We start from the raw sequence: 23,288 nt of genomic DNA on the forward strand, positions 1-23,288 counted from the left end.
TATGCACTGCAGACACGCGAGAAGGTCTATAACATCGCCACGCGTAGCGCCAGCGAGAACGATTATAGTGGCCGGCCAACTGCCTACCCGGATGGGAGAGACGCCATGGTAGACTTCGCAAAAGACTACGAATGTCACACCTCAAGCAGCTATAGGCTTTCGGTAATTTCTTTCTTTGAAGGTCTCACTCTGATGGCAGGTTTCTGTACCCTTTAAGGTTGGCACTCACACTGAGGCGTCCCTAGTTGGTTCGCGAGTGTGGTCAGGTGAGCGCCTAATTGTCAAGCAAGTCGAGCGGTCGTCAAGCCCTTCTGAACGTACTTCGCCGTTTACGTCTTTTGCTTCTTATTTCATTTTCGCCCCGCGGTGCGATATACGCGTGCCGCATAAACACGCCAAGAAAATCTGAGCGCCCTCTCGTGGCTCGCGGCGCACTTGGTGGTCCCGAGTTCCTAGCGCGCGCGCCATAATCGTATCGGGGTCCCAAATATAGCGAGCGCGAGGCGTATGTGGTGTATGCTCGAGTGGCGGTAAATAAAAGGAAAAAGAAAGGCGGAGAGAAATTTCCAGAATATTATCGCAAATACGCGGCATTCAGACAACGGTCGAATAGAGTTGCACGCTGTACTCACGCTCGTATTTTCTATTTGTTTTTTACTCGCCTTCACGGTGCCTCCACTACGTGCTTGTGCGGTTGTTCCTCAACGAAGGTACCTCCGTCCGCGCTATCCCCCCTCTCCCTTTTTTTTTTTCATTTTACACTCGCTCACGCTATAGCTTCGCTTCGGAGGCCCGCAGCCGCATTCAGCCAGCCGCGTACGGACACTTCCTAGCTGGGGGCTATTAATGAGGAGGCGTTGTACGCAGCGATATATTATGTTGGCTCGCGTGAGGCTGCGCTCGCGTCCGCTGGTGTTCTCGCCAAGCCGTGCATGCTGTCTCGGCGTAACGCATATGGATCGAGTGTGAATGCTAAAGGGCGCGTGCAGCGTGCATGTACACGTTCGTGCCGGCGGAACGGCTGCAGCTTCTTCGCGGATACGGCACCGTGGGAGAAACGCTCCGTTATGAATCTTCGCAGATAGCTTCGCGGGGTCAACGTCCCACTAACCCTCGGTTGCTTTTGCGTCATTTTTTTTTTAATCTCCCGTGGTTTGCAGCAGCTAGAATGGTATCCTCCGCGCTCTCTTGTCCAGAAAGTTAAAAGAAAAAAAAGTAGTTGTTTTCGAGCGTAAGTTTCTGCATGTGAAAGGAGAAAACCAGTACAGAAAATGGTTAATTTTCATGCCGTAAAAAAGAAAACAAGAAACAAAAAAAAAAGAACTATCTTCTCGGTATTCGTTGCTGGCTGTATACTTGTCAGTTACTTAGATGATCTACAAGCCTAGAACTATAGGCGGTTGGTGACGGCGTGTTTTCCCAGACAGCACCGCTGTTCTTTCAACTCGTCATTGCGTTTTCTTGCTTGCGACAGCAGGTGTCGCTAACTCCTCGCTCACAAATTAGAAAAGAATGATGATCATGTTCAGCATGCTTGTAATAACCCATTCTTATCTTGGTCCTGAATAGGACTGATAGTATGTTAAATAAATTAAAAACAAGAATACACCGGGTGAGTGTTCGTGGGAGAACTTCGCGGGAAGTAAAGGAAGAACACACGCATGAACATTGAACACAGTAGAATAATGTGGATATACATGATGACGTGATGCTTGAAGCTGACTAAACAGAAGGCTTCTTGTGAGTGTAGCGGAGAGACCTGCGCAATCAGCAGGTCTGGTTGCGCGACTGTATCCATACTGATAGGCTTTATACAGACCTTTGTAATCTTCCTTTTTCGCATTTGGCAGCACCTATACCTTTGGATGAGTGAAGTTCGTTGACTGTCTAATAGTCATGACAAAAACACCTTTCTTTAATCAGCGGGAATGCTAGGCTTAGGTTGGGGCCGCCCTAGTGTCATATCAACGCCTGTCACTTTTGGTGTATACTCATTTGCCGGTAGCATATTTTGCTGCGGTCGTTGCAAGCCTGACAAGCCGTGTCGTATACAGTCGAACCGGGATGTAACAAACTCGTACAAAGCGAACAATTCTTTATATCGAACACGCGAAACTTACTGATCTATACTTACAGAAAATAAGTCACTCATAACGAATTGGGCATTGGGCATATCGAACTAGGGGCGTCCGCTGCCAGCGCCACAAAGCTACTTGCGTGCCGCGAACGCTTCTTTCAAGGGAGTTACTTTCCTTTTAATTGTCATCCTCAGGCACCGACAACAATTACTGCCTACTGTACGCGTAAGTCTCGTTTTCAACAAATTAATTCCTTCCTCGCTTTTCTTTTTCACTGGAGATGACAGACCCGTATACAACGAACGCATCACAAAACTTCGTTTAAGTACGTTATGTGTAGGCGAGTTTGCGTAGATCGCATTACCCGATATATCAAACTGTATTCAGTGTGCATGTAACTCTATTCGTTGCAACCGGGTTTGACTGTAGCGCCGAGGACGTGTCCACTGCCAAGCGGAAGTCAAACCGTAGCAGCAGTAGTAGTAGATGCCACAGGGCGCTTACTTAATCGACAACTGCAATGGCGGCCCGTGTTGTTGCGCCTGCACCGTGCAATGCGATAAATGAATCGGACTGTGCAATGTCTGTCGATCGACTAACAAGTTTGCGTCCAGTGATAAAGAAGTGAAGGTGTGTCCTGGGCTCGTACGCATGCGAAAGAAACCTGCCATTCGCGTTCTTTCCTTCGCCAGCCAACGAAGGTGTGCTCACGAAACGAGGACGCTGGCCCGTTGGACAAACCGCGTCGCGACCCTGTTGGGCGGCGGAAATTGAGTCTCCTCCATCGACGCGGCACACTCCTGTATATCGTGCGTGTTTACACCCCGTGGCGCGGCAGTGGCTGTTGGCCAGCGACGGGCCCGGCCCGCCGTTCAGCCGCGTACGTGTATACTGCTCTTGCGGTATTACACAGCGCGCGAGGTACGCGCTGCATGCCGCGCATATGGGACGGCTGAATTCGATGCGCGCAGAGCGGCGTACGAATGGACGCGGACTGACGCAGCTGCATATACACTGTAAACGGAAATAACTCCGAGGTGGGAGTATACTGCTTGTCCTCTAGCGACCCCCCGGTTCGGAGTTTATTATGCTCCGTATGATCGGAGTAGAATTTTTACTCCGCACGAGCGGAATTTTTGCGTGGAATTATGGGAGGTTTTTTTCTGTCTTTTTTTTTATTTTTTGCTTTGCAATTGACGGAGTTTTTTCGAGGTGCAACGGGAGTATAAAAAGAGGCATCGCGTCAGTTTGCGCGAACATGTTTGCATGCAGAGGCTGCTGGTCAAATTTCGAAATATGCACACGAGACCGCGTCAAATTCGATGAAACAAGTCAATGAAAGCACATATATCATGACATACATAAACATTCCAGAAACGCCCAATGCAGAAATTTGAAAGACATCCCACCTACACGCGATACTCAAGATGCAACGGTGCCAGTATATATAGCCACGATACTGTGTGCCTCGAAACCGCCAAGGGAGCAGCTGTGCTGTTTTCAGAATTACGACTCACATGCTCGTTCATACGAGATCTGCCTCTTTGAAACTAACAGAGTACCTTAATCAACACAAAACTGTTAATTCAAAATAGTGAGATAAAAAAAGTTAATGGCGTTATTTTTCAATACTATGCCATTCTGTGAGTGCTGAAGCGACTTCGCACACTGCCGGCGTTCGCGGCCAAAAAGTAGTGCGTTAGTTACAGTAAGCTAGAAAAATGTAAGTGCATGTGCTGTATAGCAAAATTACATTTTTTCGATATAGTGGTAGCGTAGCAAGAAATTATTACGTGTGAGCATGACCCGCAGCAGCCGACGTAACACCGAAAAATGCGCAGACATACATTTTATACACCGCACTACTTGCTCTGAGTACAAGCAATCTGTCTCGGTTGCGAAAAGGAGCTACATCGCTGATCTGTCGAGTGAACCCCTAAACTCGTAGCCAGCAGGCATGCGTCTAAATCAGTGTCTCGGATAGAGCGTAATGTTAATGCAATATCGGAAGCAACGACGTGACCAAAACCTATATGCGCGATAACAATTCGATTCACATCGCTCAATAAGAAGCTTTATTTTAAGCACACATATATACTTATGTCCTACCGTTTTTCTTCGGGCGAGGATATCCGTTCACAGATAAATAAAAACAGTTGCTTGCACTCCGGTCTTTCTCACAGGCAACACAGCATCGCAACGAACTTGGGTTACGCCATTCATGCGCGACTAGCACGGATGTCGTCGCTCGAACAGTGGCTGCTGTTGCCATTGCTACGCGGTCCTTACAAACATTACACCGGACGTTGTCAGCATGTACTCAAAAGGACATAGAAGTGGCATTTCACGTACTGAAGAACACAAGACAGGGTGACGCAGCACGGAAACACAGCCAGAACGTGAGCCGACATCACGAGCCAGTGAGCAGCTTCGAGTTATACCTAAGCCTTTTTCCGCACTTGAAAACGTGGTTCTTGCAATCATCGTTGTCAGCAAAGTGATCACAGCTAATGTACTTGAAGCTGAGATACAGTGAGCTTCAGGCATGCCTATAACACTTTCTGGAAGGAGATACGGGAAACAAATTGACGAAACGCTGTCAGGGAACGACACTTCACAGACGTAAACAAACCGTCAGCCATGAGCACTGCCCGCTCCGCCGAACGCGCCTGGTCGCTGGCGAGGCGCACAGCCTCATGGGAAGCGCCACGTGACTAACCTGTATCGGCGGAGGGGAGTTTTTCAAAACTCCCTGTCGGAGTTTCACGGGAGAACAAAATTTTTAAGCGGAGTAAAATCGCGTCATGTCGCCTTAATACTCCGGCAGCTAGCCAGCGGAGTGAAACGAGGGAATGGCGCTGTTTTGCTCCCATACATCGGAGTAAATATTTGAGGAGGGGAGGTTTTAGGGCACATCACCTCTTAAAAACTCTCAGCTGGGTTTATTTTCGTTTACAGTGTACAGTCTCTCTGTGTGCAGCGTAGACGCTGCCTGTGGACGTAGCCCACATTGTGAAATAATGTAGACCGTTAAAAGCGAACACGGGCGTAAATCGGTGTATAACCCACACCTCTCATCCCCTTTGGGTGCAAGGGTGTGGGTTGCAGACTAATCTACACCCTTATCTACTGTTAACGGTGTAAATTGTTTTGCAGTGTATAGAGCCAACGCCTTTTCCCCGTTGCTCCCTCGCGTACCGTTTATTCGCTCTGTTCTGTAATCACGAATACTCACCGAATAGCTAAACTTTTTTTTTCTTTGGCCAAGACAAGGTCCCAGGAGCGTCGCGCCAGGGTGCCAGCAGAGCGCGCTCGCGCACAGCCTAATTTAGGGAGTCCGCCTGCAATGGCGTTCACTGTTGCATGCTCTTGCGAGCATAAATCTCGTATCCAATCGTATATGATACATCTTTTTGTTTTTTCTCTACAACAGACGCATAATTTTCAAAGCTGCAGGAATTAATGTATGCGCTGACGGGCGTGGTTGAGCGTGTGCTTGAGCCTCGGAAGAATAATGGAAAAACGTTGTGGAGGGTGTGGAGACAGCGGATAGACGCCGAACGGGGGCCTTATAACTGCGTCAGTCTCCGGTGCGGAGCTCCTGAAGTGATTGTTTCTCCAAATAAGTCGCAGTGTCGAGGTGTACGAGCGCCTTTGAGGCCTACGGCGGCCCTAAGCTACCCCCCGCTGAATCGAGCATCCATGAAAGCAGCAGCGCTCGGTGCTTCGACCTTTGATCGATGAGTCCGCGATAATGCATTCGCCCAGCCACGACACTATACTTTCCTTACGTCAGTTTGTACTGGAACCCCTCGGCAACTCGTATGGCTGCGCGCAGTCGTCGCGGCAGATGGCGTCGCGAATCTGCCGATGTCGCTATGTATTCGCGCGCGCATGTGCACGCGAAAGTGCACGCGCGCGAGGGCGCATCCAACCGGTTTCCTCCTCTCCTCAATCCCGCGTGTCTTCGGCAGAGAAATGCCCCGCTCGTGCTGTACGAGCCGGTGTGGTCCCTTCCTCGGGCCGTTGATACCGCCTTGGCCAACGGTGTACGCACAAAGAGAAAACGAGCGGGCCGTTGTGCGCAGCATCACTCCACGCCGCCGGCGCACCAGTCGTGGCTTCCTCCTCCTCTTCCTCCCTCCTCTCTGCTTCGCCTCCTCCTGCCATCGGAGTGGTGTCCGACGCTCAGTCCTCCGCCTGCCCTGCTCGTGTGCACTGCCGAACGACTTCGCAGCTCTCGGCGAGATGCAACCTCACCTGTCGTGAGCGGCGTGTAAGCGCCGCCGTGGCCGTGTCGCCTGTTCTCGACTCTTGCGACGACAGCCGGCTCCGTGTCGCTCTCCGTCGCCGCAACGTCCTGCCCGCTATACGGTCACAGCTGGCGTGTTGTCACGCGGCCTTGCGAGACGAGCACTCGCCGACGCACGTGTAGCGTAGTGTGCCAACCGTCGCCCCAACCTGTCTCGCGCTGCACCGGTGGGCCTGTCTCGTGCAGTTTTGTTTTGTCCCACCTCTATAGCTCTCCGCTAACTGTGTGTGTGCGTGGACGCGGCTAGCCTGCTGCTTGCGTCTCCCGAAGCCCGGTGCACGAGAAAACTCATTTTTTTCCCGTGGAAGAGGTGCGTCACCGCCTCGGCAGTGACCGACATATAGTACCGGCGGCGTATCACCTTGATTGTTTCGATCATTGGAACACGCCCTTCTCATCTATACCACCTTGCACTGGAACTCTCCATGCCTTGTCACTCCACGGACTCGAACGTAAACCCATCGGCGGTGCTAGTGTGGGCGGCCGCACCGTTAGCGAAGACGTACGACGCCCGCTAGAAGACGCACGAACTGACACCACGCCCGCGTGACCAAACAAGGAAGGATCCACGGTTTGCTTACTGTGGCGACTTCGCGCGCGGAAGTGGGGCGACCGTATGTGACATAACCGTCTCTTCCGGTTGGAGGAGCGGACTCGGCTTGCTTCCGCCTTAAGAGCTTGCCATCCTTCACTCCTTCACCGCGCCGAGCGGCCACCGACTCTGCATCGTTGCGCGAAGGAGACATGCGCGGACAACGCCCATCGGCGCGGCGCTTAAAGTGACGTTTCGGCTCGCCTCAAGTGCTCTCCCCCACGGGCGAAGACGCGGAGGCGCGTCTGCGTATTTCTGATTGGAATATGTACTGCGTGCTGTGTGTATACTGACACGAGAGGCTGAAGGTGGAGTTCCCGATACGAGTACTTCACTCTGCTCTGGGCGTTGTTTTCTTCTGGGTGGTTGATGAATGCCGGTGACCGAGCACTGCTTCGGTGCTCTCTCTGGTTGTGTGGCTCCCGCAGCAGCAGTTTCCTCGTACGCTTTCTCAGACTGTGGTTGGACATTTACATCGACGCCTAATCCCGTCATTGTTCCTGTAGTGACGGTATTGTTTTAGTCGTCTAAACCCATTGCTATTGGCCGTGACAGCAGTGGGGAACATTGTGCGTCCTGTCTTGTTGGCCGAAACAGTGGCGGTCTTCAGCTTTGTGAAGATGACATTCCATCACTGCGGGCTCTTACAACTGCGCGTTGCAGTTCGTCTTGAAGCTTTTGCGATGCAGAGCGAGGATGCGTTTCTCTCTGAAGACGCCGCGCTACACGCACGGCGAAGCGGGCATTGACGCGGGCTACCTTTGTGCGCGAGAGGTGTTTGTTTTTAAATCGCTCGTGCTCACTTACTTTTGGTGATTACTAAACTGGAAGTGGGAACGCCACCGCGAGGACAACGTGCTCCGCGTGTTTTTCTCTGCCGAAAAGATGGATTCTGTCTTCCGTTACCTCTACTATCACCAGGACGACGACTCAACAAGTAAGGCACGCGGGGTGGGAGGGGTTCCACATTGTGATTTTTGCGATGTGATAGTGTCCTGTCTGCAGAATAATCGGTGTTTGGGCAAGCTGGTACTGGTTGAACATGTTGAAGGGGCAGCGCAAGACGAGAAAAACAGATAGGAAAGACACAGGACTGCGTTGAACTCGCAACTAACTTTATTAGAAAGCACACACTTAAATTACAGGATTTTGCTATTTGCTTGTGCGCTGATAATGACGCCATTAGGTGGTAATACTTAAGTATATGTGTATGCTTTCTAATAAAATTAGTTGCTTGTTCAGCGCTGTCTTGTGTCTTTCCTGCTTTCTGTTTTTGTCGCCTTGCGCTGCCCCTAGAGTTGTCATCTCTGCTCATCAACTCAACGGCAACTGGCGTTGGCATGACGCCGATGTTTTAAGAGTAGTTTAATTCCTTTCGCCTCTTCACTGGGGTATGGATTCATCTGTATTCTGACCGCATGCGGTTAGAATAAGCTTGTATAACTTATAGATAGCAACACCGAAGCCTTTGGGATTTTGTTTGTTTATTTGCTCAGTCATTTTTGTTACAGCAAAGTCCACGATTCGAGCCATTACATGAGGAGGGGCTATGTATAGGCGGTACAAATGGTTCGGGAATAGCGATTGTTCGTTTTGAAGTGAATATAATCAGTCATAGCGACGTTGGTAGGAAGATCATTCCATTCATTTTCTGCGCGTAATAACTGGAACTGTTGAAACGTTGTCGTGTATGGCAGTATGCCTCTCTTAAATTGTGTGCTTCTTTTATATATAACATTTCTTGTTGTTAGAGTTAAGCGGCTTCGCGGTGTATTGCGCATCATTAAGGTGTGGACGTTTCTTCTCGCTAACGCTCAATACACGTGAAAGTGGTATTTACGTAAGTACTGCCGGTGGTGTATGGTCATAATGATCGCGCCTGTGTCGCACAAATGCGAGCAAGGATCCACGGCGTGCCTGGTTCCGCAGAGAGAAAATAACGAGCACAGATATCAGTGCCCGTGACAAGGTTCTAGCACATGAAAAGCGTAGGAAAAAAATGATGGGCATGACAGAGTGCTGTCCTGCTGTAAGGAGAGAGAGCACAGCACTCAGTCCTGTCCTTTCTTTGAGAACGCGTTATGCGCCCTGCCACGATGGATGCGTCGCCAACTAGCTCGCCAGCAAACATTATTGAAGTACATGGACGTAAGGTCTGATAGAAGTCACTTATATGGCGGAAGTTTCTGCGGCATTACAATCGAACGTGGGTAGGGTTCTTTTCGAATAAGTACGCCGGGACCTGCAGCACTTTACGTTGCTTTGTATCGCTCGAGCTGCATGAGAGTGTTAGCGAACCTGAAGTCATTGCGGAGCTCTCTCCACGTTCCTGTGGGCGGGCGTGAAGGGGGGAGTCGTGGCGAAATCCGCTGTGGAGCGAGCGCACAAAGACGACGTCTTCATCTCGTTCGCCCGCGTTAAAAGCTCCCGGCGCATGCAAGCAAGTAGAGCCCTCGCCGCCAACGATACGCAGCCGACAGCGGGAAGCTAGCTGCATGCGCGCGTGCCTCACCGCAGTTCTTTGTCTCTTCTTGCGCCGAGGTTCTTTTTTTTTTTCTCGCCTTCTTATTCCTGTCTCACTGTCCTGTGCGCCGTTGTTCGCAGAACCGGGAGCTGCAAGCAATCTGATTGTCACGGCTGCGCGTATCCGTGCGTTGTGCCCGTAGTTCCGTGCAGCGAAGTTTGCTGAGGGGCTGCGACTGATAAGGTAGAGAGAGAAAGAGGAAATAACTTTATTGTGTGCCCTGCGAGCTGGTGGAGAGGGCCAAAGGCCCCGCCGAAGTGACGACCAGGAGTTCGTGGGTCCTGGCGTCATCCTCGGCCCGCTGGATGGCCCAAAGAAAGAGAGAGAGAGAGAAAAGGAAACCGGAGTCTTGTCTGGATGACGCCCACTGAGTGCGAATAACTTTCTAATGGGAAATGTAGACTGGCGGGATAACGTTTCCAAACTGCATATTCGGTTATGATAAACGTCGTATAGGAGGGACCCCTATTGGTTCTGACCTCATGGGGTTCTTTAACCGGCACCCAAAGCAGGGTACATTTTCACGTTCCGTCTCCACGAGAATGCGGCTACCGCGGTCGGGATTCGAAACCGCGACTTCGCGCTCAGGAGCAGCTGGAACGCCATGGCATCGCGGCGAGCGACTCGGACGAAACGAGAACTGAACACTTCACAAGACATCTTGCAGTATGCATTGTGTCCTTGCAGTTAGAAAGAACATGTTTTCTTTTGCTTTTCTATCACTTTATCGCGAAGGTGCAGCACCGCACTTTTCGCGTGCAGTTTTCGCAGCTATCGAAAAACTTGCAGGGACTACGTTGAGTATTGTTTTTCCGTCACCATTGTTCACGGCTGCTTTGCAAGTGTTTACTAAAAGCGCAGCTAGTTATGCAGTGCCGCTCAACTCTCACTGAAGCCTAACGCTGTACTGTCGCGCACACGAGGAATTTGCCGATACCCCGCGGCGGCTGACGACTCGGCGCGGCTTAGGCCAATCGCGTGAGGCGAAACCGAATGCAAACTGAACGTGCGTTTTGAACAACGATCTCCTATCGCGCCACCTGCGCGACGAGTCTAACAGGCGAAAAGCAAAAGAACGCAAACGCCGTTCGTTCTGCGTCGTGTTTGCACGCCTGCCTTTCGGTAGCACGAACCCTCGCCTAGTTGCTAAGCCTTCAGTCGTTCTGTGTCGTGATGCAATACCAGTGATTAGGCAGCAGGTACACTACACAAAGCCGCGCAACACGTTCGGCTCGTTGGTTTACTGTGATGCCAACCGCCGCGGTGGCGTAGTGGCTTTGGCGTTGCGCTGCTAAGCCCGAGGGTGCGGGATCGAATCCTGGCCGTGGCGGCCGCATTTCTACGGGGGCGAAATGCAACAACGCCCGTGTACCGTGCACTGGGTGCACGTTAAAAGAATCCCAAGTGGTCAAAATTATTCCCGAGTGCCCCACTACGGCGTGCCTCGTAATCATACCGTTTCTTTGGCACGTGATGCTCCGGAATTATTATTTGCCACGATGAGACAGCAGTGCATAGGACATCGGAACACGAGACAAAGCTTGCGCCCGTTGTCCCTGTGCCCTAGCACCGGTATCTTATCGTGGCAAAGTAACGATCCCAGCGCGACGTGTCGCCTAGCGTAGCGCTGTACGCAACTGATGGAGGTGCGGGTCGCGAGGAAGCCGGCGGTGCAGGACACACGGGCTTCCCCTCGTTACCCGGAAGCAACGCGGAGTCGCGCGCTTGATGCCCGTCGTCGGTGCCGCGATGAGCTGATCACGAGCTTCGCGCCACATACCTGCCCCCGCCGTGTCACCGGTGCCCTCGTCTAAATCTCGCAGTCCGATGTTTTCCGCGGGTCTAATCTGTCGGCGGCTTCGACGGCGCACGAGGTGGTGCATGGTCGCCGATCTGTTTCGTAACGTAACGACCTGTACCGAGGACTACTTCTGTTTGAGCAAGTTGGCGCGACGTGCTGCGTGTTAAACGGCGCCTAAAAGATGGAGGCACGTACACACCAAACCGGTGTGTACACGTATTTACTGTCTTCGTATTGTCGCGCTGTTTAACTTGCAGGTTTCCACTGGTTCAGAAGGTAAGGGGCTGTAAACGTTCGCTCCTGCTGATCGCAGGGCTGTGTTTCAACGCGCGTGTATGCGTGTGTGTGTGTGCGTTTATCGAGATAGGCAAGTGCTTGCGGCGTCGCCCCTGCCTTCAACTGCTTGTAAACTACTGCTCGCGAATATATCGAAGTTAACAACTCCAGAAGACGGATGAAGCACCGAGAAGGAGAGCAACGGGTTCTGCGCGCCTAGCTTTCTCTCCTTCTGGTATGCGCTTTTCACATCTGTGCGCCGTTTACAGCTCTATGGAAGCCCGTTTCACTCTCGTTTCTCCCACCCATTGCGCACGTATCTTCGCCTGTCGTGTGCGTCGGTAGCTATAGCTCGATGAGGGCTCTGCTTGCATAAATGCCTGACGTATCATTTATCCTTCGCCGAGTTTGATTCCTCAAAGTTCTTAAGCACAGCAAGCTTAACGCATAAGTTATCGTAGCCTTTTTGTTATGCTGGAACGAGTTTTCAGTTGAGATAGTTCTCTAAACTAATTATTGATAATGAAATGATATAATAACATATTTACTGAAATAACATTTAATTGTACCTTTCTAGAAATTTACTAGCCAGAAAATAAAGGTGAACAAGTTGTTCTAGTTTTCCTTGATGTTGTAACTGTTTCGGCGTAAGAGCTAAAACTGAGTGGTCCGTTGTTTGGTGCTACCCAACTGTTTCCGTATAAATACTAGGTCAACAACAGCAGACGAAGCTGAAGCGACAACGATGGTTTCGCAAGATAGGGATGCGCGATTCGCATCAAGCCCGGGCGGTCACGTGATCACCTCCTGAAGCGCCGATTACGGGATTCGGTTTTAGAGGGCGGTGCGAGCGCCGACGGCTGTTCAGTTCAACATTCAACTTGAGCTTTGCCGCTTCGCTGACACAATGGGGGAAAAAAAAGCTTTTTGAGCGCGGCTCTTAGGCACCTGTTTCTGCGTTGAGCGTCGGCGTACCTCGGCATCCCTCGGCGTAACCGAGCGAACGAGCAAAGCGAAGGATGAAACAAAGAACGCGGAGGGATGATAGACGGCGATAGCGAAGAGAGTGCGTTGAGGAAAGCGGGGGAGGAGGGCATAGCGAAGGCGTGAGAAGAAAAGCGTAGCGCCGCGCAAGACGGGCTCCGCGGCGACGACCGCTACGAGATGGCGCCAGAGTAGCGCGCGTCGTCTGTTCACCGATGACGCCATCGATAAGGCATGCGGCGAGCGCTTCCACCAGTGTACCATATATGGAAGCAATGCGCTGCATGAACGGATGGTTGTCTGCGGCGGCTGCTGTGAATCGCGCCCACGCGTCATCCACGCGCTGCATTTCGCGAACTTTCGATCAGCGAGGCAATCGCGCCATATTTTGCCCCGTTTGCAGTCTACCACACGACACAGATTGTCCGCACCAACCAGTATATCGCGAAATGAAAAGTATAGAGCTGCACTAAAATTTCTCATTAGGGATTATCCTAATCGTCGGTGATCTCTTCTTTCGCCGCGGATTTGCGTGGGCTCGACCTGTTACGTTTATCGGACGACTCCGCAGCATTTCGAAGCTGTGTGCACGAGCTTCGCGGATGCCCGTATCGCCATTTCGGAGACTCCCTTTTCTTGCGACGGCACCCATTCGACCGAATGCTGCGCAGAGTGGCGCGATTCCCGCCGCTTGCCCGTTCGTAACCGCCTCCTCGTACTCGCCTCGGTGGGAACGATCCGCTGGCGTTGCGCTGAGGTTAGCCGGGTCACCCGCGTTCTGCGAGACGCGGATAGGGAGAGAGAGAAAAAAAAAAGAAGAAAGCGCGCTCGAAATCGGTGACCTTGCATCTTGCGGTGACCGAGCGACGCCACCACGAACCGGAAGAAAAGCTTTGAAAGAGGAAAGAATCCAGCGATGACCGAAAACAAGCGCATGCTGTGTCGGCGTACGGGGTGACGTCTGCTGTATAGTATATACGATTGTGAGATGGGGGAGCCGAATCTACGGTGTGGTGTGTGCGGGCCGGCCGCGTTGGCGGTTAATGGACTGTCCCGCCTTCTTTCCGACGGCTCCGCGCCGGTCGACGCTCCGTATTTTTCTTTTGTCGTCCGTTTTCTTAACGGTCGTCATTCGCGGACGATCTCTGTCGTTAACTCTGCGTCCCCTTTGCAGACGCGTCGCCTTCAGGGGCAACGTCGCTGTGGAGCGTCAGAGGCGGCGTCGCAGTGCAGACCTGCCGAGTTCTGAGGCCGTTGTAACGGAAATGTGCGGTAGCCTGCTCTGGCGCCGAATGTGTATGTTTGGGTTAGAGTAGACCACTACTGCAATATCTGCTGGGGCACTTGATTCGTGGTATTCCAAAGCAGGCGGGCAGAGGTAGAAGGAAAAGGATAAACACTAAAGATCCTTTCCGTTCTACTGCACAACAACAAGCACAGCAAAAACATCCTTTTCGTTTTATTTTGTGTGCGCGTTCGCAGGCCATGCCTTTCGGTACCATGAATCCTTGCCAGCTACCTCGGCCTTCAGTTGTCCTAAGAGCGCTCGATATCCTGTCCATAGGAGGACGCGGGCAGCTATTCAATCCGCGTAAAGGCCAGCCTACACTAGGTGGCGGCGGAGACTGGGATGAAACAGCTATTGTAGCCACTGTCCCTCCAGCAAAGTTAACGCTGGCGACTTCGTTGCTTGCGCGGGCGTATTGCAGCTTTGCGCATCCTGTATGCATGCGATGGACGCGGCCTGCGCGCAGGATTTGGCGACATTGTCCCTGTGCTGCGCGTAGCTGACGCAGTTGCCGGCTCTTTGTTGCAGGGAAGGCTCCCTTCCAGTCATGACGTGTCCGAATCTTGTTTTGTCCTGTACGGACGGGGATATGTGAGCCTGCACCTACGCGGGCGTCCAATAAATGCCACTGGAGAACACTTTCCCTGCGGTACATGACTGGGCTGCAGGATAAGGCAGGAGCGGGGTGTCGTATATTCGAAACTCACTATCGCCAACGTTTTTCCTTTCGGTTTCTTTTTTTAAACCGCCGTGGTTCCTTAGTGGCTTTGGTGTTGCGCTACTGAGCACGAGGTCGCGGAATCAGATCCCGGCCACGGCGGCCGCGTTTATAGCGGGGCGAAAGGCAAAAACACCGGTGTACTTAGATTTAGGTGCACGTTAAAGAACCCCAGGTGGTCAAAATTAATCCAGAGTCCCCCACTACGGCGTGCCTCATAATGAGATCGCGGTTTTTGTACGTAAGGCCCCATGATTATTATTATCCTTTTTTTAGGATGAGGCAGATTTTTCTTAATGGCGGCAGTCATTTTACAGATCCCGTTCTGGTCTGCGCTTGGGTTGTCTTCCCTCGGAAAGTACCACTAAGCATATGACAAATCTAAGGGCGAGGTTCGAAGCGGATGAACACGGTTCTCTTAGCACTGCAGTGCGGCCGTATCGTTCGTCTGACGGACTCCAGTGAAAAGGCAAAATTCCTTGTGCGTGCTTTCTCCGGAGAATAATAATAAATCTGAAACACTCGTCATAGGTTATGTAAGTGAATGAGCGGTCCCCACACGTCGTAATGTGGTGGCATCATGAATGACGCCTTGTTATGGTGTGCTTGTGTAACGGGATTTATCGGAGGAAATGGGTTCTTCTAGGCTGTCGAGCATTACATGTCGTTCTCACTCTGTTGCAGTATTATTATTATTTTTTTTTTCACGAATTTTGCTGCAACCTTGAGGCTTCGATGGGCTTCTGCTTTCCGGGAGGTGACCGTGTACTGCCACGCTAAAGCATCCACCGTGGGAACGAAAGAAGCAGAAAAATAAATAAATAAAAGAGCCACACCAGTACAGCATAAAACGAGGGAGACAGGCGGCACTATTGGTGGCCGCTCTTGATGACCATTAAAGCGACTCGCCTAACAGCTTTGCCGTTTGTCGGCTGGTAGTTCGCAGCTGAAGAATGCTGCGCTGTATTTTTCTTGGGCACAGATGTCCGCTACAAGTATACTGCAGCGGGTAGGCATATCGCTTTAGAGTGTTCGAAATAAATGTGTCGTGGCTTCGACTGATGAACCACGAATGGACGACGCGGTCGTCGTCATTTTGATCGGCACTCGGCATCGACAGTTATCGCGCCATTTCATGATCTTCTCCCCGCCCGTGACCCTGCACGCTTGTGACCGGCTCGCGTACTCCGAACGCGCCCTGGTGGTATCCACTTGCGCCGGGGTTTGATGTTCTCCGGGTCGTTCCGTTTTGACAGGCAGCTACCGCGTATTGCGTGTTGTTCGCCTGCGGGGGCCGCCATCGGACACTGCGGCATGGGAGCCTGCACCTTGTCAGACACGCTGTGCGCTTGACAGCGGGGGCCTCTTTGGGGAACATTTGGTCACCGTTTTGATTGACGGCGTGCCTTTTCGGTCGAGACCATGTAGTGGTTATCGGCGATGCACGCATGATGCCGACCTCGCGGAACTTCGCAACCTTGCAACCTCGCGATTTTCGAATCCGTTTTGCGTGTCGGTGACGAAACCGGAAGGGCAGTCGCGCGCAGAAACGAGGCGGCGATCGAAGTGACGCATCTGACCCTTTCGTGTATGCCGTGTCCTGCATTCACACAGTCTTCTTTCTTTTTCTTTTTCTTCTTTTTTTTGTGTGTGTGTTGCTGAAGCGGGGGTCACACTGCTCGACATGTTTCGGGATTAATCGTACACCTATGTTGCTAACATCGCGAGAAAGTCGCTAAATGTGGGAAGCTTTTAGTCTCCTTAACAACATGCTGACCTTTTTTGGAGCCTTGCCGGTCGACTTTTCTAGTTACTTTTTTTGGCGGCGTAAATATCCAGTAAATTGCTCTAATAATACTTCTTAGGATGTGCTCTGGCCGAGTTCAGGGCCTCGCCCCCACTTTATCCCTTGTCTCAGGGAGTCTGTATGCGCATCCATTTGTCGCTACTTCTGTAAAGACATTACACAAATCGAACAATCACGAAACAGGAGGTTTAATAGAAATTAGCCCAACGTTCCGGAGTCATTCCGTCTCCTTCGTGGCTGGCTTCGGGTATAGCTGCCGCAACTTCCCGAAGCCGGTGGATCCGGTTCCAGTTACGTATGCACTTGCCGCAGATAAGCTGCGGAGTATTAAGAGAGCCGGGTTGCGTGTGTAGCTGCCTATATATAGCATTTATTTGCGTGCATAGTGCACGTATAGCTCAGGATTATACGCGGTGTCCCTGCATGCTTTGTAACCGGTTTTCCGCTCCGGCACCATGGCTGCATGCGCGCACTCCTTGAATTCGCTTTCGCTTCTCAGGCTACGCTGGTTGCCTTTTCCTTTTTATCCTGTTGTATGAACCCCGGACATAAATCTCGTGGTGGTAGAAAAAAAATAGCTCACATTTCACGGCACGTTTAAGGTTTTTCTAGGTTAAACGCACACTAAATAGAGCCACTAAATCGCTTCGCACTCGTAAATCAATGTTTCAAGACTTTGTTTTCGTCGATTTCGCGCTAATGGGTTGATTATTAAAAGAGAAAGTGAAGATTAAAGTTGAATTTTCTTTTTTCTTTTTTTTTAATTTCGCGCCGGAACCCAGGTGCCGGTACTTCGTTGTGACGTCACGGATTTAAAAGTATTTTTGCGTGTTTGCGGTGTCGCGGTCGAGTAAAGGTTCTTGAAACTTGCCGAGTTCAGACTTTGGCTTCTTTAGAATCTTCTCCAAAGGCAGCTGGTAGCATTCATTAAAACGTAATGCACGTGGTGTTTGTTTTCTTCGGCATCAACAGAACATCTCAAGATCACCTGTGACAGATAGCACTACGTCACTGCCCGATGTAGATTATTCGGTGACGCGGATATTATTTACGTGACGTATCACAGTAGCTATAGCGAGAAAATTCTTTTTTAAACAACCTAACCAATCGCCTAAGGACATGCAGGTGTTGCGATTGATGAACTGAATCCGGTTATTTTTAGAGGCACGTCCAGTAGGAATGAATTTCGAAACGTACCACTTTTGAGTTGGCCGTTGTGAAACTTGCGGCAATATGTAATGCTGTCCCACTTCACTTTTTTGTGAACAAAAAGTCTTCATAAGCAGTGCAGGACAAATTTAACTCGAATTCATTTTGTCGCACCGTTTGGGAACGCACCTCCCTAAACTTGTGGCAGCCGTGTGTTTTGTATCGATACATACCTTATGTATATTGTTCGAGCATTTCCAGGTTTCTTTGCATCGTTACTTTACATCAGAATCATTACATAACGGCTTCAGTTACGAATTATGATGGGCTGTCAATAAACTTCTCGAAGTTACGTAATATTTTTTGAAAGCTCTGCAGATAACGTAGAAAATAAAGTGAGGATGGCAGGCTGATGCCTAACTCAATTTCTACATGTCCATTGTGCATTTAGACATGTAGTACTGCTAAATAAAAGGTTCGAACTGCTTAATTATTGGCTGCCGGCGTTACGGGAAAGTGAAAGCTATTCTTTTGTCCTTGCCTTCCTTTCTGGAAAAACGTGGCATAGTGGACATCCTGTCAAATAGAGCATAGTGCCTTCAACATGTTGGTTGTCTGTAGCAATACTCGGAACACTGAAGTGAAATGTTGTCACACTGAGTACGCAGAGGGCTCGATTTGCGCAAAGCCTTCGTCTGTGGTTCCTTTTTTGTCCAGACACCATTGTGCAAAACTGGCAAAAGCAATTCGCGTATACAAATTGTGTACACGGTGAACAAACGGGCGACAATAAGGACCTTGCTGGGCCATGATTTGGTGCTGTTTGTCATGCGACGTGTAGCTTGAACGCATGATACTGAGGTGTGACCGCGGAATCCGATAAAAGCGCATTACACGGACTGCCGCCTTTCTTAAAGGGAAGCTGAAACACTTTTCGAAAAAAATGAGTTCTCTGCGGCATTCAACAGTTTTGAGTCCCCTGAACACGAATATCTGGTTCAAAAAGGGCGGAAACAAACGCAAGCGGCTGTTTTTTCAAGAAAACGCGCACCAGCGCCTCAGGGCATCGCGCGAACGCCGCTGTTGCCCGTGATTGGTCGGGGCCGCTGTGACGTCGTTGGCGGTAGTCGCCGGTCGGCGCCGCCGCATGTCTCCGTTTCAGAGCGTAGCACCATTCCTTTCTCTCTGGTAGCACGCGGCTCTGCTGTTATGGCTTCATAGCTGAGTTGTAAGATGGAACGTTCTCGCTGTCTCCGACAGCTTGTATTTTCCCCGTACATGTTTGAAACCACAGCCGATACGGAAAACGATGGCGGCAACGGCGGCAACGACGATGTTGAGTGTGCCAACAGCGAGAGCGATGTGTGCACCTTCTCGCGCGCTGGAAATCTTAGCTAGTACGTATGTTTTTTTTTTTCATGTAGCTGCACGTTGCAATGACGGGTGAAAAAATGCGCTAAAGTGTCACTGGGAACATGCTGCTGGAAGAATGCCGAAGCACTAACTTCTCATTAGATTCTAAACACGGGTGCAATTCCGCGATGTCAAGCACCTTGCCGCTGCTTGTCTAAAGTCCCGTGGTTTTCTGAGCGTGGATACACGATCGCGAACGTAAGTGCAGCGTTTCAAAGCGCGCACATGCAGTGCTGCGAGGTACAGTCATGGAAGTTGCTTATCATACACATCCAGATCGAGATGGCCAGGGGGATTATATGTGCAATATTCATACTATGGTTCGACGACTTTGCGATTGTGGCTCGATCAAGAATCGGTATGCGCGCTCCATGCTAGTGTTGACATAAAGATATTAGGCAGTTTTAGCACCGCCGTGTGGTAAACATGATAACTGCAACCGTACGTCGAATGTCACTAGGCAAGCCTATACTCCATTTCATACCTCAGGTGCAACGCTGTGGAAGCTACGCACGAAGTCCGGTTACCAAAATGTATTACTGCGCGCGTTTCCGTCTATGCTTCGCAGCGTGCCAGCGGCGTTTGCTCGCGCGAGCATGCACGTGAAGCTGCCGCGACGGGCTGCAATTAAAAAATACCGAAAAGAATTTTTTTTAAAAGAACGTGTTAGCAGCCCTATAAGTACATGGATGGTATATTCTCTTGTAGGAGAATATAGACGGAACAACGCCGGGCTTCAGTCGCGCCGATTTAACTGGAATACCGATTGCACGCATCGTTGTCAAGCTCCGATGATAGTCACTGTCGCGGAAATGGTCCGAGCACAGCACAGTTGATTTCGTCGGCACGAACTTATCTCTCCTCTCCGCACTGCGCTGCAAGCTTCTTTTCCTTCGGGAATTTGTGAAACACCACATCGTCTCGCCCGCCTGTGTTCGCGCAGCCGAATGCTGCACAGAACGAGGGCATGTTGGGCGCCCTTGGCTGTATACGCACTCACGCAGCACAGAAGGAAAGAACAGTTTACGAAAATCGCACAACAAACGCGAGCGGCGGCGGCGGCGGCAGATCTCTCGTAGCGTCGTTCAGTAAAGCGCAGGACGGAAAGAGGCATGCCAGCGCATGTCAGTACGCCGGTCCGCAGCTCGGTTGGCTCGGTCTCCGCGCGTGACGTCGCTCTCGCCGGTTCTCTCCTCTGGCAGCAACCTCACCCGGCGCTCCGGGAAGCGATGGGGGCGTGTCCGCGCGGGTGATTTAGAAAGCGATTTCCGCCCCTTATATTAACAAAACGAAAAAAAAAATTCGGAACCGTAAATTATTAGGGCTGTTCTTCCCAATCCCAGCAATTCACGGAAATTGAAAACCGTTTCAGCTTCCCTTTAAGGGTGCACTGAAGCAGCGCCAACCGCATATCTACAAGGTCTCCAGAATTTTCCTTAAAGTTTACGAATTTCATCTCACTGTGCAACTTTACGAATGTTATGTCAGGTTTTACGAAACTGGAGTTTCACTTGTGTTTGTCAATTTCCAAACTTGCCAACTTTTGTTGGACACATTTCACGAACCAAAATGCGACGTGTGTACAGTGCGAACGAGTTGGAAATCCAGTAAAGGACTGCGCAAAATACAAGGGTGGAAAGAAGGAAAGGACAGAGCGCAGTGTCCTGCGCTGCCTGATTATAAACGCCGGGGATCGGGTAACATCGTCACGGTAATGCCGAATGCGAACGGAATGCTTAGTTGTGCAAACAAGACCCGAATGGAGGATAGCTCGACCCGGCCTTTAACCATATATACTTAAGGTATTTTCATGATGGTGAAATGACACTAGATGGGTTCCTGCTTTGAGCAAGCCTATTCAGACTAGTTCCCGTAGCAGGCCAAATCGGCAACAACAGTGTCGTTGAACGAGTCACTGTGATCTAAATACGCTGCGCTGCTTGTCAGTTTTTGCTGTTTTAATATTGCTGCTGTTTATTTTGCGGCGTCTAATGGTAAACCATCGTTAATGAAAGCCCACGCGTATCCCGCAAAAGGTGTGTGCGCAGGGCACTAGATGGGTTCTTGCGAGTCACCCCTGTCCACCGGATAGTGTTTACATATCTTGGATGTTTACGGGTTGACAGAGGGTGTAACCGCGCCTCTCTCTGCCCCGGTGTGCAGACCTTCAGCTGGCAGCCGAGCTGGGCAAGACGCTGCTGGAGCGGAACCAGGAGCTCGAGGAGACGGTGCGGCAGCAGCAGCTGCTCATCGAGGAACAGGAACAGGAGCTGCAGGTGGGCTATTTCACGGCGCCACGCCATTTCCCGCCAGTTGGTCCCGCGGACGGATCGAGCGAGATACACTTCGCGAGCAGATGATGATATGTTGTCTTCCTGCTCGGCAGTGTAACCGCACAAATGTTCCTTGGAGAATGTGATCCGGTTGAAGTGTCCGGCTTCACCCGTTTGTTGGAAAGTGTAACTGTCCCTTATATAACCTCGTAAATGTATTTTGTCCCGCGGTTATTGTCTAAACGATCCCAAAACCAAAGTGACGTACCTTATAAACGACAGCGGAAACCGAGTGATTTCTACTTACGAAATTTCTATTGTACAACCCTGGTGTCCAGTTCTAGGGACGTTGTGTGGCATTCTGGCGCATCAGGCAGCAACTACATGCTGCTTTCTGCGTGCTTTCGTCTATAACTCCGAAGTGGATGTGCGTGCGTGCGTGCGTGCGTGTGTGTGTGTGTGTGTGTGTGTGTGTGTGTGTGTGTGTGTGTGTGTGTGTGTGTGTGTGTGTGTGTGTGCGCGCGCGCGCTAGCGCCTGTAATCTTGAAGGCCACGCCCTTATCGATATATGGCGCCGTAAAGGCCGCTGGCGTCATGGCCGCCATTCTGTTGGTACACCGCTGATAATGACGTCGCTATAATGACGTCGAACCGGTAGCTAGGTTCTCGAACATGACTTGCTGCGACTTTCTCATTTGATCCTTTACTTTATCGAAAGCCGTTTTGTCGCAAATCGATTAGCTGTTTCCCATCGACATCTGTTTCCTCAGGCACTGCTGTTCTGCGAGCCAAACTTGCACTTATACGGCTTATACGGAAAGCTTTTCGGCATAGGCGCTGGAGCTACTAAAATTCGCGCGTGTGTTTAGTTCGAGGGTATCATAGAAGCTTGAGCGTGGGCTTTGGTTGGGGAGATTTGCGAGCGACCTTCGTGCAGTATGGTATGGTATGAAGAACTTTATTTGGTCCTGAAGGTCAACCATAGGTTGACGCGGGCCGCTCCCACGTTGGGACTGTCAGGCCGAGCCCTTCAGCCACATCGCTGCCCTTCTGGACTGCCCGTAATTGGTCAGAGAGTGATTCGCTGTGTAGCATTTGCCGCCACCATTCTTCTTCCTTGTCACAGTCTGTGAAGACCGCGGGGCACTGCCAAAGCATGTGGTCAAGAGTAATGATGCCATTGCACTTATTACAGTTGATTTGAGTTTCCCTCTCAGGATAGATTCTGTTAATAAAATATGGACTTGGGTATGTTCTAGTCTGTAGCAAACGTATTGTGACCGCTTGGGCTCTGCAAAGCTTACCGTGTGGCAATGGGTACTCCGTTCTGCTTAAATAATAATGCTTCGTGATTTCGTTATATGTTAATAATCGATCCCTGTGTTCCCCGGGTGAAGTGTAAGTTGCTCGGTCTTGAAGAGCACGGCTAGAAAGTCCTCGTGCTGCTTCATTTGCCACCTCATTGAAGTGCGGGAATATGCGGGAAGCACCTTCGTGCAGTGCTTCCCGCATATTTTGGATGCGGCGTACTGCTCCCATCACCCTTTCCCGCCGCTCTTCACCCACATAGCGCTCACTGACAAGTGCGTGCGATTTCGTAAGGTGATAGCAGGGCTGTGCACGCACTTGCCAGTGCCACTGCACCGTATATTCTCGTCGGCTGGAACGCGTCGAGGCACCACCGGCACGGCGTGGCGCCTCCGCGTGTTTCTGTGCTGCTGCCGCCGCGGCGGCGGCGCTTGATAGAGGCGCCTCGCGGTGAGTGATCGCCGCGAGATCGCGACATAATGAGCTCCGAGAAAGACGGATCGCCTTGTTTGCTCTGCCAGCAGGTCGGCGGAGTCGCGAGGGCGTCCTCGCTAGTGATCCTTCGTAGTCCTCGCCTCTTCAGCAGCGCGTTTCGAGAACGGGCCGTCATCTGCGGCTCGTTCTGTTGCGCGCATTGTCACGCAGAGTTCATCTCGGGGAAATATCCTCGCGGGGGAGCTATAATAGCATGACGACTCAAATGGCACGGCATTGACCGCAGGGCTGGCTTACGCAGTAGTCGCCAGGTTTCGTTATGCGAACGGT

At 51.0% G+C, this 23,288-nt stretch overlaps 1 protein-coding gene across 5 annotated transcripts in view; it reads left to right on the plus strand.

Moving 5' to 3' along the window:
* LOC135918956 (cerebellar degeneration-related protein 2-like) overlaps nt 1–23,288 on the plus strand; it is a 146,805-nt gene that overhangs the window by 66,187 nt on the left and 57,330 nt on the right. For 3 of the 5 annotated variants that reach the window (XM_065452671.1, XM_065452672.1, XM_065452674.1), the window contains one exon: nt 21,106–21,218. In XM_065452671.1, the coding sequence (XP_065308743.1) occupies nt 21,106–21,218 (113 nt within the window). Of the gene's footprint in view, nt 1–6,267; nt 7,920–20,852; nt 20,979–21,105; nt 21,219–23,288 lie in introns of those variants that run through there. The other 2 variants (XM_065452673.1, XM_065452675.2) reach the window with 2 other exon arrangements.

This window comes from Dermacentor albipictus, chromosome 8, assembly GCF_038994185.2.
Source record: "Dermacentor albipictus isolate Rhodes 1998 colony chromosome 8, USDA_Dalb.pri_finalv2, whole genome shotgun sequence".
NCBI lineage: Eukaryota > Metazoa > Arthropoda > Arachnida > Ixodida > Ixodidae > Dermacentor > Dermacentor albipictus.